Here is a 16051-nt window from a genome sequence, read left to right as displayed (position 1 = left end):
GTTCTGAATAACCATTCATATGTTTTTCATTTTTCTAATCTGTTTCTGTTATGTGTAAAATATTTTAACTAATTTTAATCCTCTGATACTTAAGTTGTTATGCTTGAATATTAATAAAGAAGCTTGTAAAGTAATCACTCATTCAAGAAACATAACTTTCCAGTAAAAATATTGGTTGAAGTTCCATCGAATTTTATTGTTTAAATTTTGCTTTCCATTCCCTCATTTAAACATATGTTTCATTTTATATATATACATTTTTTTAATTTAATATATTTAGTATGACTCGAATATTTGTCATCATTTCATTTTATACAGATAAATAAACAATCGCCGATAACATCCGCTCAATCACTTGGTCGAAGTACTCCAACAGGATTTTTAAATTCTGCTCGTGGTTCATCTGTCTATAACTCTCGTCGCACATCGCTTGACATAAGTGGTGGTTCCGATTTCCAGCATCTTACAACAAATGTAATTGAAGGATTGGAATCCTCGTACCAAGTTCCTGGCACTAATGTACGCAGTAGTAGTGGAGCTGCTTCGTGCACATCCGCTCACACCCCTATAGATCCAAACTCCGAAGGTAAATTAAAATGGATATAGTCAAATTAATTTTCTACAGTTCTGTTAATTAGTTGGCGGTGCAGGTGGTAGTGCATCAAGTATAAGTGCTGGCGCTGGATATATCGAGTTTAATACAGGCAATCGCCAAGCTGGTGGACTTAGCAAAAGTTCACTAGCAGATTTGGAGAAAAAACTGGCTGCTTTACGACACGTCGACGTGGTAGATGAGGTAGATTTTTTTTAAATATATTATTCTTAGCATTGCCATGCATTTCACCTATGTATATGAAGGGGAGTATAATCTAACTTGTATTGTATGATTAATTCTGATATTTTCGATGTTTTGAATATATTGCGTATACATATTGCAATGACGTTTGTTTTAATCAATAATTCAGGCAACATTAGCTTGTGTTGTAATAGCATAATAAACGAATAGATTACATATGATAGGTAAATCATAAGAAACCAATCTTGAATTAGTTTTGAGTAAAACAATTTCTGGACCTTTTAATTTGATAATACCATAAACGTGCATAATATCCATTTCATGTTCTTATATACTTATAGAAGTTTCGTATCGGTTATGATTTTTATAAATTCAATAATTTATTTTTGTGTTTTTGAATTAGATAAAAGCTGTCACACCAGTCCAATGTACAAATACTAAAGTATCAGAAGACCAACGTAGTTCGAGGAAAATATCGCGTTTTAGTGTTAGCAGAGTGCCAGAACAGAAAAGTGGAGGCGGTATTGGTAATGGGAATTTATCTGATGCACCGACGACTCCACCGATTAATGCGGAACCACAACAACTACGTATCGATTTGCAGACAATCGCCCAACAAACATTCAATCAAACTAAGAGCGATATCACAAATACACCAACCGAAATTACACACATACCTGGTCAATATATTGCTATAAATAATGCTAATTCCAATCAACCAATTATTTATCCACAAACATTGCAACAACAAAATTCCACTCAGGTTCAAAATGTACAACCTGCTCAGTCATACACGCAGACACAAATTAATACTCAGGTATTACAACAACAACAATTTTTGCAACAATTGTTATTGCAGAAGCGGTCAGCTACCCCAACATTACAACTACCGCATTTGTTTCATCAAAACTTTAATCAAGTACAACCAAATATAGCACAACAGCAAGTTATTCAACAACATGCGTCACAGATTAACCAGCCAAATATACCGCATCAGCAGCAATCTACAATTTTGCAACAGCAGCAACAACAACTTTCCCAACAGAGTCAAACTCAGCAGAAACCTATACAGTTGCCTAATTCAAACTCACACGTTCAGAATGTTCAAATTCAAAATCATTCCCATATTCAAAACCAGCAAAATAAGAATCCACAACCAGTTCAGTTACAACAAGTTACTAACCAATCGCAGCTTCAAATTCAACAGGCTCATAGCCAGCAATCAGTTCAGAATCAGCAAGCATTTCAAACCCAACAACAAATTCAAGTGGTACACGTTCACAACCAGCAACATACTCCCATTCAACAGCAAATACAAAATCAATTGCAAAGCCAAAATCCAATTCAGCAGCAGCCACCATCTGTTACAAGGCCCCAGCATCGGCAATCCCAAAATCTAATGCAACAAACGAACCAACAGCATATTGTCGTAACCCAACACTCGCAGACACCTTATCCGAGTAGCGAAAGTATGTATCCGATTTTGTATATTTCTTGTTTTTATTTATATATATTTGTATTTTAACTGATTTTTCATTTAATTTTTCTTCATCCAGCAAATCCTTCTTTCATATCAAATATATTCTTAATGACTATCTGGGTTATGAAGCAAATATATACACATACATATATATTTATATATATATATATATATTGCACAAATATTTATATTATTAATTTCAAGTTTCAGACACCCCTGTGCTTATGCCTGTCTCAAATGAAGAGCCTGTTTCCCTTGCCGCTACTCATCCACAATTACTACCTACTGTAATTCAATCTGTAAGAACGATTAGTTCATTTCATTATATTGGGTGGGCATGAATTGGTCTGGTTTTTCACTGTAGGATATCAAACACAACTTAGACTCTTTGGTAAATCAGCTGTGTAATTTGCGACTAAGAACTAATCAGCATCAACGACTGCTGTTACTGAGACAACGTCAACTTATTGAAGAAGACGAGTTGCGTTTGAAGCATTACGTTGAGTACGAAAAATTTCAGAAAGCGTTGCGTCAATGTAAGTATAATCTCATATTTATATGATAAGACAAAATAAGAAGATGTATTTCAAATATTGAACTGCCAGAAATGCATTCTGTAAAAATTCTAAATAAGAAACAAAATGTTTAATTTTACAAGTCGCGAATAGCTGCTATATTCTATTTAGCTAAGCACCGTAAGTCCACGCGTCAACATTATCTGTGCTTTTGAAAATTGTGAAAGTACTAATATACATCATGTTACTTTATTTAAATTATATAACATATATAAAGGGTTTTTGAACAGGGAAAAAAAGAGTAGACCGATAGGACCAGCAAAGGACTCCATACTTTTCCGCTCTTTTGAATTTTGAATCCGCAGTCACAGTACAAAATGCCAGTGAGACAAAGAAGTGCTAGTAGTGTTGTTGTTGTTGTTTTAACGGAAATTCAGTCCACGTTGGGATGGTAAATGTCGTTTGTGTTGTCGTCGATGTCATCTAACGGTAGGCCCAAGAAACGTGCTGTTTCGACGGGGTCGGACCAAAGGGAGGAAGGTGTTAGATGGGTAGGGTTTGTAGGGCATGGAAAAAGGTGGTCAATGTCATGCGGAGACTCGTTGCATGCAGGACATACATTGGGTATGTCAGGGTCTATTCTGGATAAGTAGGAGTTTAACCTGCTACAGTATTCAGAACGAAGTTGCGCAAGGGTAACACGCGTTTCTCGCGGCAGCTGGAGCTCTTCGTCTGCGATGGGTGGTGGTTTGACTCCAAGAACGCCATTCACGGGAAGGGAGTCGGTGAAGGTGTTGATGGCTCCGCTGTGAATGGCGGTCAAAAGTTAGTTGCGTCCGAAGTCCGGTCAGCGTACTGTACGACGTGGTCGACGTAATCCAGGAATGACCTTTTGATGCTCCTAGGAGGCGGTTCCACTCCAAGCAGATGGCTGCAAGAGTGATTTCTGCGAAAGCATCCCAGCAGGAACTGCTTGGAGAGGAGTTCATTATGCTCCTTAACTGGTAGCATAAGCGTCTCACTGTGGAGGTGTTCAATGGGAGACATCAAAAGACATCCTGTAGTGGTCCGGAGTGCAGTGTTTTGACTGGTCTTAGTTTCCTCATCTGCGTGCCACTGCATCCAGGCGACCATATGGGAGCTGCGTAATTGAGGACCGGCCGGCCGATTGCCTCGTATGTTGCCAACAACGTTTCTTTGTCTTTTCCCCATGTGCTTCCGGCTAGCGACTTGAGGATTTTGTTGCGGCTCTGTACCTTGGCGATAATCGCGGTCGTATGAGGAGTGAAGGAGCATAGACTGTCGAATGTTACACCTAATATCTTAGGATTATTGACAGTCGGAATTTTGACGCCGTCGTCTGCAATGTTCAGCTCAAGTCTATACTCCTTCGTCCAGTTTGTGAATATGGTCGCTGTGGATTTGGTGGAGGAAAGTGGGAGATTTCGTGCAGTGAGGAAACGAGAAAGGTCGGAGAGGTAGCTGTTTACCTTCGAACACATGCCATCGATTCCATTGCCCGACGCCAATATCGTGCAGTCATCAGCGAACGAGGTTATGGAAACTCCCTCTGGTGGTTGTGGGAGTTTCGAGATGTAGAAATTAAACAGTAGTAAGGAGAGGACACCACCCTGCGGAACGCCCTGTTTAATTCTTCTCAGTTTAGATGTTTTACCTCGAAATAGTACGGATGACTGGCGACCGCTCAGATAGTTCATGGTCCACCTTTTTAGCCCTGAAGGGAGCGTAGTTGTTTCGATGTCCTACAGTAGCGTTGTGTGATTGACAGTGTCAAAAGCTTTTGACAGGTCCAACGCTACGAGGATCGTTCTTTCGAAGGGTGGTTTCTGGTTGAGGCCACGAACTATCTGGGCGTTTATGACGCTAAGTGCTGTGGTGGTGCTGTGCACTTTTCGGAATCCTTGCTGGTGGCTGGTTAGGCTCAGGTGGTGAGTGAAGGTCGGGAGTAGCAAGGCCTCAAGTGTCTTCACTACTGGGGAAAGGAGAGTTATCGGTCGATAAGATTCCCCTTTGTTAGTAGTATCGAGAATAATGCTGCCACTAGGGCATCAATTGAGGAAGACCCAAATCAGTCTCTCACGTTGTTCTCAAGCGTAGTGCATACCTGTGACGTCGTTATGGCGAATTTTGCGAAAAGATCTTGGCCTACATCCTTACAAGATCAAACTGACGCAAGAACTGAAACCGCTTGACCACCAGAATCCGCGTATGTTCGTGAATTGGGCTGAGCAACAACTTGAAAATGATCCGGATTTTCATCAAAAAATCTCAGAGATAAGGCTCATTTCTGGCTGAATGACTTCGTCAATAAGAAATATATGCGTTATTGATCAGGCAGCATACGTACTGCATGAGTCACTATTGCTTTTCGAAAAAAATACGTTTTGGTGCGGTTTATGGGCCGTCGGTGTCATTGGACAATATATGGTTCCAACCGGACGGCACTCCTATTGAAAACCCCGTTATAACAACTTAAGGTTGCATCGATGGGTCTCTGCATATTCACTGTTTTGATAATCATTCATAAAAATATATAATTCATCAATCATTTGCAGGCAGTGGATGGAGTGAACTATATGTATTTACTTACATTCGAAAAATAGAATACATCCATAACTTTTCTGTTAGTTTGATAAGTATAACGTGTTTCACCACTTTTAATACATTTTTGTTTTTACTTATGTCTATTATAGCTGGAGAAACACAACCTCAGGTATTATACGTACAACCAACAACATCCCAGCACGGGTTTCTGAATTTGGGCGGAGGAAACTTTCTGCACCAAATAAATGAAGTAAAACCTATTACGAATATACAATCAGCCTACGCAGTAGGAATAAACCAAACACAACCGCTTCAACAGCAAATTCCTTCACAAATGCAGCAACAACAAGCACAATCACAACAGTCTATTCAAATGGGCCAATTTTCAAACCAAACAGCTGTAACTTCTACAACTTCGTGCGGTAGTATCAACCAAGAACAACAAGCTCTGCAACAACAGCAAATTCAAAAGATACTGCCTCAAGTATTGGCCAATAGTGGAAACAATATACAATGTAGGTAACAATTCTATAGGACTATGTGACGCTTATGATATAAAAAAAATTCTCAATAGACGCACATATAGTCCACTGATTATGAGATCAATTATTAAAAATTATGATATTTTGAACTTCGACTACAGAATAATAGTAATTTTAACACAACTAGCGGTCCCAATAGGCGTTGTCCTGTACACAGGTCTATGAAAATAACAATAACTGTTATGTAAGTAACAAAAATGTGGATACATTTATCGCGATTTGACCAATCAATGTATACTGTGAGCGAAGGGAAAGAGATTCATTAAATAAAAATTTAAACTTGATTCAAATAAATTTTAAGTTGAATCTCGAACTATTTTATAAAGGTATATTTTTTAAAGCTACATTTTAATATATTACTCGCTCCCCTAGCTCCTTGTTGTCAAGGATATCATTCATCATCATACTAATATTATACAGTGGGTTGCCAAATTATTAGGTACAGTCACAAAAATATGGTATAAGTGACGTATTGGTCTTTTTTTAGTTATAAAAAGCTTTAATAATAATAAAAGAGTAATTTACAAACTAACATAAGAACAAAAAAATAAAAATAATTGTTTCAAAAGTATGCATATGAGCGGGATAAAATATTTCTGATTAATAATCAGTACTTAGTCACATTTCCTTTCGCCTCAATGAGTGCTTTAATCCGCCTGGGCATACTTTCTATGTAAGTTAAGGCACCTTCTTTAATCATGGGGTTGTAGTGCCATACATTTATAAACTTTTCAATCAATTTTTCCTTGGTAGTTATTATCTCTTTGGAAATTTCGGCCTTGTTAGTCTGCCATACATTTTCGATGGGGTTCATGTCAGGTGAATTGCCAGGCCAAGGTAAACCTGGAATGTTATGGTCTGCCAGAAATTTGGTTATGCTTCATGCTTTAACCAAATGGCGCTGAATCATGCATAAAAATGAATTCCTCACCGTCTGGGAACCAATCCTTAAGTTGCGGTAACAGTCGAGTTTCCAAAACTTGTCTGTATTGGTCTTGTCTCATGGTACCCTGGACAATGTAGAGACGTCCAACCCCTTTAGCGCTTATGACAGACCACCCCATTATTTTAACAGGGTGTTTAACCCTCTCCACAATGCAGTCAGGGTGATATTTTTCGCCTGCACGTCGCCTGACGAAGCTGCTCTTGTCGGCCAGAATTTCAAATGTTGACTCATCTGAAAAACATACCTGAAAAAAAGAAAGTTGCTGATTATTTTCAAATATATGATTTAAAAAATGATGTAAGATGACAGTAAAATAATAGCTGACCTTACTCCAGTCCTCATCAGTCTTCTGGCGGTATTTTTGGGCCCAGGCAAGACGATTTTTCTTCATCGTATCTGTTAACCGAGGTTTTTTTTGCAGGACGATAACCACTCAACCCTTCTTCTGCTAACCTTCGCTGCACAGTTCTTTTGGATACTAGTACTCCAGACTCTTGAACTAATTGAGTTACGAGCCCAGCACTTTTCTTCCTGTTTTGCAAGCAGATGTCCCGAATTTTCCGGTCAGATCGTGATGTTGTTATGCGTTTTCTTCCACTTTTGCCTTTTCTTTTTGGCGAAAATGACTGATTTTGATCCAAACTAATCTTTATTTTATTCACTGCTGTCTTGGAAACTCTAGCTAGTTCTGCTATCTTCCTTTGCAAATGGCTTGTGTGCTGGAGAAGAGTTTTAATCTCTGATTTTTTCCTTCGGGACAAATCACACCCTCGACCTATACTGGATCAAAATAAAAAAATATTATAATGAAAATCGGTCCAAATTCATTATTTTTTTAATAATACAACTATGATACTTACATTTGATCTGCGTTTGTTGCACAAAAATGATAAAAACTTTTTTTAAATAATTAATTTCAACTTTCACTAAAATACGTGTTCAGCACCCTGCGAGTCTACCGTTAATAAAATATTTGTAGAAAGTAAACAAATACATTAACTCTCAAAATCTACTTAAAACTAGAGTTATCAAGATGTGGTGAACGCAAAAAGTACTTTCCTGTAAAGTTGTTCCTCTTAAAACCGCACTCAACTGCGCCCAAAGGAACAAATTGGTGAAAAATGCGACTGTCCCTAATAATTTGGCAACCCACTGTATATTGGAATAGTTAAATTGGCAATTTACATTTTTTACTGACTTCGTTATCACGTAAGGAATAGTATATATATAAACACGTATGATGTAACAATATTTTCACAAATATCTTAGTTACAAATGTTTCTTATTATAGTGTATAAGTAGAAGAGGACGCGTCTATTTCTAACCCTCGTTCAACATTCATCGAATGTAATTGTAGAATCGACAGCTACAATCCAGCACGTCAGAAAACACAAACTTGGTCATTGCAGTTTAAATATTGTATTGTTCTGTGTAATGCTTTTGGAATATTTGTGAGCTATTATGCACACATCTCAAATAATTATTCAACTTTTTCTTGTTTAGGAACAACTCTCAGTATAATCCCTATACATAGTATGTATTTAGGTATGTAAACCAAAACAAATTACTATACCCTGCCAGTAGTTGTGTTATGTTATTGTTTTTTTTTCGTTTTAAGTATTAAATATTAGATAAATTCATTAAAATAAAACAAAAATAATTCCTACATGAATATTGAACACATTCTTATGTTTTGCTTTTGAATTGTTATGACTTTTAACATAAACCGATAGAAAGTAGCCTATGCCCGTCCCGAGGTTCCAAGCTACCTCAACACCAATTTTCAGCCGTTCATGAATTATAAATATATACATAAAATTGCGAAATCGAGGATGATTTTTACAAAAAAGGCCGTCGTTTGAACCTTCTCCAGGACTAAAGGAATACCCGTACAAATTTTCACATTCATGCTGTGGTTCGGGCGTTATGCGCGGACATACATACCAAAACAGCGTTTCAGCATGCAGCAGATAATTAGCCGTGAGAAAAGCCACAACTTTACATTGTTTGACCTTGTTCATTTTTTATTCTTGTGTTCCACTGAGTGACAGCTAATTTTTTGCGAATTTAAAAAACGAAACTATTGTATAAAATGTTGAAGGGTATATTTACTATACATATTTAAAGAATACACTGTAAAATTAAAAAAAAAATTTTCATATGTTTCAACAACAGTCTTCTACTGCTGCAGATTCAGTAGAAGAAAAAATTGCAGTGCCTTAAAATTATTTAATGACCAGTCTTATGCATACTGTCGCTGAATGAATATTTCTTTATGTTACAAATTGCTTCGAAAAGAAAGAAAAGTTACTCACAGAATTGATCAAACAAATTCTAAAGCGCAGTAACTTTGTGATCGAATGCCCAGAAATATTGTGCTGCATTCGTAAGCAAAGAAGCATATCGAACCGACAAAGTTCACATTCAACAGAGCTGTCGATGATGCTATGTGGTTCGGGGTTAGCTTGTCGAATTGGAGGAGCGGCATAAAAAACTTAATTTGTTTTTTTTTCATCCGATATTTTCATTGGCGCCGGCACCTATGACGCTTTTGAAATCATCTTTGCAATAAAATTTACACCTTTATTACGATTTTCAACCCAACTGCATTTTGGTTGAAGTCTTAAAATTCGGTATCCATAACTCAACCTGTCCAAACAAAATTTCGGGGTATTTGGGTTTTCAACTCTGTGTCAGTGGCGTTGACTAGAGTATCGAAAAATTTCACCTGCTATCAAGCAAATGTAGTTGAACATTACTGTGTTCATTTAGAAAATTGTAAATCGAAAATGGAAATAAAAAACTATTTCATTCATAATTTGCAACTATTTTAATCAGTTATTTTGTACAAATAGGTAAAAAGGTTAAAAATTTCATGAATATTTAATATTTTCTAACATAACAAGAATACGAGAAAAAAAAAAACAAAAAATTAGCAGCTGATAAAGTAGGGGTCTTAAAAAATTGGCACGTAACCATCCCACGATTTTAACTCTCCTAGAAATATGGAAATTTGGGATATGGATAGGTGCAGACATAGGCACGTTTAGAAAGAAAGATTCTCAAACCATTTTACGCAAATCGGTTGAGTAAAACCTGAGAAATTGTAGGTATCGTTTTGACAAAAATAGTTCCGTGGGAGGCGCGCTTAAAGTTTCACGTAAATAACAAAAACAAACCACTATACCGCCATCTTGTTATGTAATTGTTTTGAAATGAGAAGAAGTATAGAACCACATGTACATTGTAAAAAAAAACGTAAATACTTCTGTTATGTTAATTCGTGAAATAGACTTTGAGTATTAGTTTAAAAATATTATTCGTTAGGTTGTGCAAGTAATAAAATATAGAATATAGATTAATATAATTTCGTATTTTTTATTTTTAGGCATGTCACATATTACGGATGGTTCTTTGGCAACGTTGATACACGTTCTTTCCCAAATTAACTCTAATCCCGAAAGAACTCCGGAAATGGTAGTGAAAGCTAATAACGCTGAGGACAAGCTACCTTCGATACAAAGTGAGTAATAACATCACCAACCACTACAGTCTACCTTCGAAAATCACACTTAAAATTATGAAAAAACAAACGAATGGTGATAAATGTAAAAAATGTATATATGGATGAAAATTTATAATATAAGAAAGTACTTGCTTGAATACACATTTAAAGTAAGATAATTTATGTTTATAACATATTCTATAGCTTTTATTTTTAAGCTACAAAATGGTTAAACCAATTTTCAAATTCACTACTATTTGAATACATAAATAAGAACATTATAAATATAGGTATTTGAATGATTGGCGGCCATCCTTTGGCTAAAAAATAGCAATAGATATTGGGTAGTCGAAAAATTCTTTCGTATTTTTGATTTACTCCAGTGCACCACATATGTGTCATACCATATAGTGTTGGAAAGGTTAGGTTTTAAGCTTCATTTAACCAAAGAAAATGTAATTCGGGGAAGTTGAAAATAATTGCAACTGTTCAAAAATGAGTGAAAATATTGAAGAAATTCGCTATATTTTAAAATTTTTGTATAAAAAGGGAAGAATGCCAGGCAAGCCACCAATAAAATTTGTGAAGTTTACGGAAGCGATGCTGTATCAGTTCGTGTAGCACAACAATGGTTCACTCGCTTCCGTTCTGGAAATTTTGATGTGAAAGAGGTATCTCGCTCTGGTCGTCATATCGTCGAAAAAGTCGATGAAATTATGGAAAATATTGACCAGGAGTCTCATAAGCAGCCATGACATCGCTAAGGAACCTAACATTCATCATCAAACGGGTATGAACCATTTAAAAAATGCTGGCTACAAGAAGAAGCTCGATGTTTGGGTACTACCTGAATTGTCTGTAAAAAATTTAATGCACCCGAATTAACATCTTTGGAAAAGTGATCAAATCCAACTATAATGTGCAAAAAAGATCATGGTCCAAGCGTGGTGAAGCTCAAAAAATGGTGGCAAGGCCAGGATTGATGCCTCCAAAGGTTATGCTGGGTATTTGGTGGGATTAGAAAGAAATCATCCACTATAAGCTGTTCCAGCCTGGTCGAACGATTGATTCTACATTTTACTGTCAACAACTGATGAGATTGAAGCAAGTAATCGAAAAAACGGGCAGAATTGATAAACAGAAAAGGCTTCGTCTATCATCAGGACAACGCGAGAGCACACACATCCTTGATGACTCGGCAAAAACTGGGAGAGCTTGGCTGGGAAGTTTTGATGCATCCACCATATAGACCTGACCTTGCACCATCGACTACCATTTCTTTCGGTTAATGCAGAACTCCCTCTGGAGAAGCCTTGAAAATTACTTGTCGCAGTTTTTCGCCGAGAAACCAGACAAGTTTTACATTGATGGGATAAAGTCTCTAGTGGATCATTAAAGTTCATTTTAAATATAAAAAATAAGTTGAAGTTTGATTAGAAATACGAAAAGATTTTTTCGACTACCATTTTGGCATTAATATTTTTCCATGTTTTGCCATTTATAGTGCTTTATTAGAGTTGTTATCTTTCAACCTTAAAACTTTACCGGTACGCATATTTTTGTTTTGTTAATATATCTTTGTTTTCCAGTCTTCTTAACAGCATAATTTTATGAGCTACTGTAATAAATTTTATACTTAGGAATAAGTAGGTATTGTCAAATAGATTTAATTCAATATCACTGTTACATTTAAACCGACCAACAATTCTTATACGTTTTATTAAATATGTTTTTTTTTTATCTATTAATATAAGGCGTGTTTTATTTGACCGTCAACAGGTGACATCGTTGACAAATAGAATGCACTCAGCTTATTTCATATTTTCCCCTAAATATGAATTGAATTTGCAATGCGGGCAAGAACAGTCAACTTGTACTCAATTCATTTCAAAATGACATAACTAGAAGATTATTTTAAATTTTTATATTTGTAAATGGTTTATTAAATCATTTTTCTTATTTGAAATCAAGAATATAATAATATGGAAAAAAGTTTTAATTATGTCTTAATTTATTTTTTTTTTACATTTTCATCTGCCAAAATAATAAGGTTTATCGTTGTGAACGAAAAAAGCAATCAACTGACAATGTCTTTAGTTCAAAAACAAGCTAAGATAGCTTTTGATAAGCCAATATAATTATGTTGGCTAAACCTTCCAAATGAAATAAACGAATAGTTTAACATGTTGGTCAAATAAAATGCGCTTATTAATATATACATATTGACTTTATGCGGAGCGCTCACATTTATATATTTTTTAGGAGATTTAATTTTTTAGAACAACGGTAAGTGAAAATGCTCCTTAGCTGTAACAGATTTTAATTTTCGACGTTCTTCAATTCCACATGTGTATCCAAATTAACATTTGAATTATTCATTTGTATTGCAAATAACTTATTTAATATCCTTGGATATATCATATATGTACATTTTCTCTCATTTCGAACAGCAATATGCCTTTAACTTATCATTTTGTTTCAATTTAACATCCAACAGACACATACTTGTTTTAAATAACAAACACAGCTGTGATGTTACTATATGTCCCGATTCAAATACCACTGACGTAAAAAAAACATGTGAATGTCCAGTAGAAACCGAACTCAAACTGAAGAAACCTTTGTAGTAATAAACATTTGATTTCAAGTCCAATCATTCTCTTTTAATTAAAATACTTAGGAAATAACAGAAAACGAAAGAAGAAAATCCAAGGGAATTAAATGAAATTATTGAATTATTATATTTTATAAACGCCTTATAACATAGCTTATTTTATATTTTTCTATAAATATGTAACAAATTGCGGATTTAATTTTTTAACGAAATGTTAAATAAACTTAGCGATGTTCGTTATATTTTTTTAGTGGGAAATAAAATTTTCTGTACTAAAAGCTCTAAAAATATCTTTTTACAACTAACGCATATATGATCGGAGATATACAGAATCAAATGTTTCATCACTCTAGTAAATTTGAATATATGTATATAAAAGGAAGCAAAATTTATTTATGGATTTGAACCTGATCTTTGTTGCCAGAAAATGTTTAGTTTAACTATTTAATAAATCTTTTAGTAATATATAATTTATCAATTCTAGTTTTGTAAGTTTCAAATTAATTATCTGCAATAATTATGTTATTTAGTAGTACATTATTTATTAGGAATATATTTTGATTTAATCAAATAAACAGTTTTTTTGTGCTGTTTAATATGTTGATTTGAACTGAGCTGAAAATATTACTGAAAATAAAAAATACTGAACTTTTCGAATGGTTATGTTGAAATTTGAGCGCGGTTTCATTTAGTTGTTTCTTAAATTATCGATGTCATGTTCGGCTGGCCTTAGGTAAGCTTTACCGCATTAGTGATGAGTGATATTGCGATTTTTCAATATATGTGATTTCAGTGATTGCTATTTTTAAATCACTGTGATTTAATATTGCGATCGCAACTAAAACAACTTAAATATGGAAACATTTGAACTCTATATATATTTTTTAAGGGTTTACAATGTACTTATTGTACATATATTTAAGAATATACACAGGAAATATTTTCAAAGCTACACGCAAATCGCAAATTTGAAAAGGCGGTTCAGAGTGTATGTAAAGTGAACTCCAAACTTTAAACGGGGTTTCTCAAAATGATGTTTTCAAAGTCGGTGACCAACACTACTCGAAAACGGCTAAACCGATAAGTCAAATTTTAAGACGAGCTTATTAAATATGTTTTTTTTTTTTAATTAATCGGAAGATTTTTTCTCACCGATAAATAATTTCTTTTATATAAACAATTTAAACCCGAAATTTTGGTCAAAAATTATTTTTTTTCTTAGACCCCGCCATTTTGTCAGAAAAATGTATTTTTATTCCTTCAATTAATTACGAGATTTAACATTACTTTAAAGAAATTTGTACAGTTTTTTAATTTCAGAGGATCCAGTTCAGTGATATAGTGATCTCCGCAAAACATATTTATTGAGAACAGCTCTCGGCTCTCTCCTTTCTAAATAAATATTTTTACAAATACTAAGTTTTAAAATACAGTTAAATGATACCATAGTATGTATAAAAATTTTTAGGACAATATGTTTAAAATTTTTCTCAGAAAAAAATTCTGGAAAATTAGTTGTTTTTTTTTCAGAAAACTTATATAACCCCTTTTTAAAATATTGCTTATTGCACATATTTCTTAAGCCAATTCAAACATCTGCCATACTTAACTTATTTTCCTTAATACATTTTCTACCATTATTAAAAATCATAACGTTACACTTAAAAGTTTAAACTACTGTGACGAAAAATAACTTATTCGTATTTACCATACCTGATACGTTTCTGTTATTCTGCTATTGTGATCACAAGTAATCCTATTAAACTGTACTGTTAAAAAATTGCATTTCGCAAGTTTTTTTGTGAACTGTTAACTTCATCACGCTTCACAGAATCAAACTGCTATCGTAATTCATAGAGTGAACTGCTATTTACAAAAAGTGATCGCAGCTGCGATTTTGCAAACCACAGTGAAAAAATCACCGGCGGTGAAATAGCGCTAATTATTATGCCGCATCCGCATCTTCTGATCCATTAACATGATACCTAATGGACAATCGTAAATGGATTTACGAAAAAATTTTTTCACAACATGGCGGTTAGTATAATCTTGTATTCTACCAGGTACCTATGTAAATAAAAGCATTAAGCATCGCGCATTTACCGCTTGTAGTTAACGCTGAATCGTCTCAAAATTAGTCTTTTGTATAACATTTTGCATTGAAACCAGGTCAGAAAAAATATTAGTTTTTGGGTATTTAAATTAAAACGCTCAACATGTATGACTATTAAAAGTTATTAAACGTAGGATATTTAATACATAAACAAACTATTTAAATACTTTTTTTTATGATTTATTGGTATATTAATAACGGGATTCTGTAATCAGTCTCTAGTCTCTATTTGAGACATTTTGAGGTAAAGTCTCAATTTGTGACTAGTTACTATTCAATAATACTATGTTCGGACCGACAACGAAAACCGTAAAATCTCCATGAAAATCTATCAACCGAAAACACAGTTTTGTTTGTTTACATTTTTTCCTTTTTGTAGTGTCTAAATCAGCTGTGATAATGTAATAGATTTCCATGCTGCCAAGTAGATGGCGCAAAATCAGAGTCGCACAGAGAGATTTAGCGTGGATCAGTTTCAAATCACTCCGATGAAGTGATTTTGAACTGTCATTTTTGTATGGCGAAATCTTGATAAATTTATAAGATTAGTGGGATAAACCACTCAACAGCCGAAATCGTGTGATTAAGTGTCGGTCTGAACATGGTGTTACATTCCACTCATTATAATCTGTGCCTGCTCTAGCTTAATCGCTGTTTTTGGAAGACATATTTTGCCGGCCCTAAATTGTCAGTTGATATTTGTTTCCATTTCATATACAAAAACAGCTTTCGCTTGATATTCTCATATTAGGGGGATTCTTTTGCTCTTGCAAAACCTTGCACGGTGCAGAAATTCCAGAATTTTCCTCTTGGTGCAACGGCACAACAACAAACATACGCAGAAAATTATTTGCAATGGCTATAAATATGTCAGACCAAAACCCACGTTTATTTTCCTGCCGTCATATATCAATAAATTCTGCAATGGGTGCTCTCTTAGCCTTGTATCGGGTGATTTTTTAAGAGCTTGATAAC

At 34.6% G+C, this 16051-nt stretch overlaps 1 protein-coding gene across 4 annotated transcripts in view; it reads left to right on the top strand.

Annotated features, from left to right (window-relative positions):
• LOC120779504 (serine/threonine-protein kinase WNK1-like) overlaps nt 1-13043 on the top strand; it is a 50327-nt gene extending 37284 nt beyond the window's left edge. For 3 of the 4 annotated variants that reach the window (XM_040111808.1, XM_040111809.1, XM_040111810.1), the window contains 8 exons: nt 319-586; nt 639-796; nt 1200-2265; nt 2481-2575; nt 2641-2812; nt 5506-5871; nt 10233-10367; nt 12847-13043. In XM_040111808.1, the coding sequence (XP_039967742.1) occupies nt 319-586; nt 639-796; nt 1200-2265; nt 2481-2575; nt 2641-2812; nt 5506-5871; nt 10233-10367; nt 12847-12863 (2277 nt within the window). In that variant the 3' untranslated portion in view covers nt 12864-13043. Of the gene's footprint in view, nt 1-318; nt 587-638; nt 797-1199; nt 2266-2480; nt 2576-2640; nt 2813-5505; nt 5872-10232; nt 10368-12846 lie in introns of those variants that run through there. The other variant, XM_040111811.1, reaches the window with a different exon arrangement.
• Nucleotides 13044-16051: the final 3008 nt, after the last annotated feature.

The sequence above is a fragment of the Bactrocera tryoni genome, unplaced genomic scaffold (assembly GCF_016617805.1).
Source record: "Bactrocera tryoni isolate S06 unplaced genomic scaffold, CSIRO_BtryS06_freeze2 scaffold_11, whole genome shotgun sequence".
NCBI lineage: Eukaryota > Metazoa > Arthropoda > Insecta > Diptera > Tephritidae > Bactrocera > Bactrocera tryoni.
Note: the sequence above shows the minus strand (reverse complement) of the source record. Positions and strands in the feature narration are given on the sequence as shown.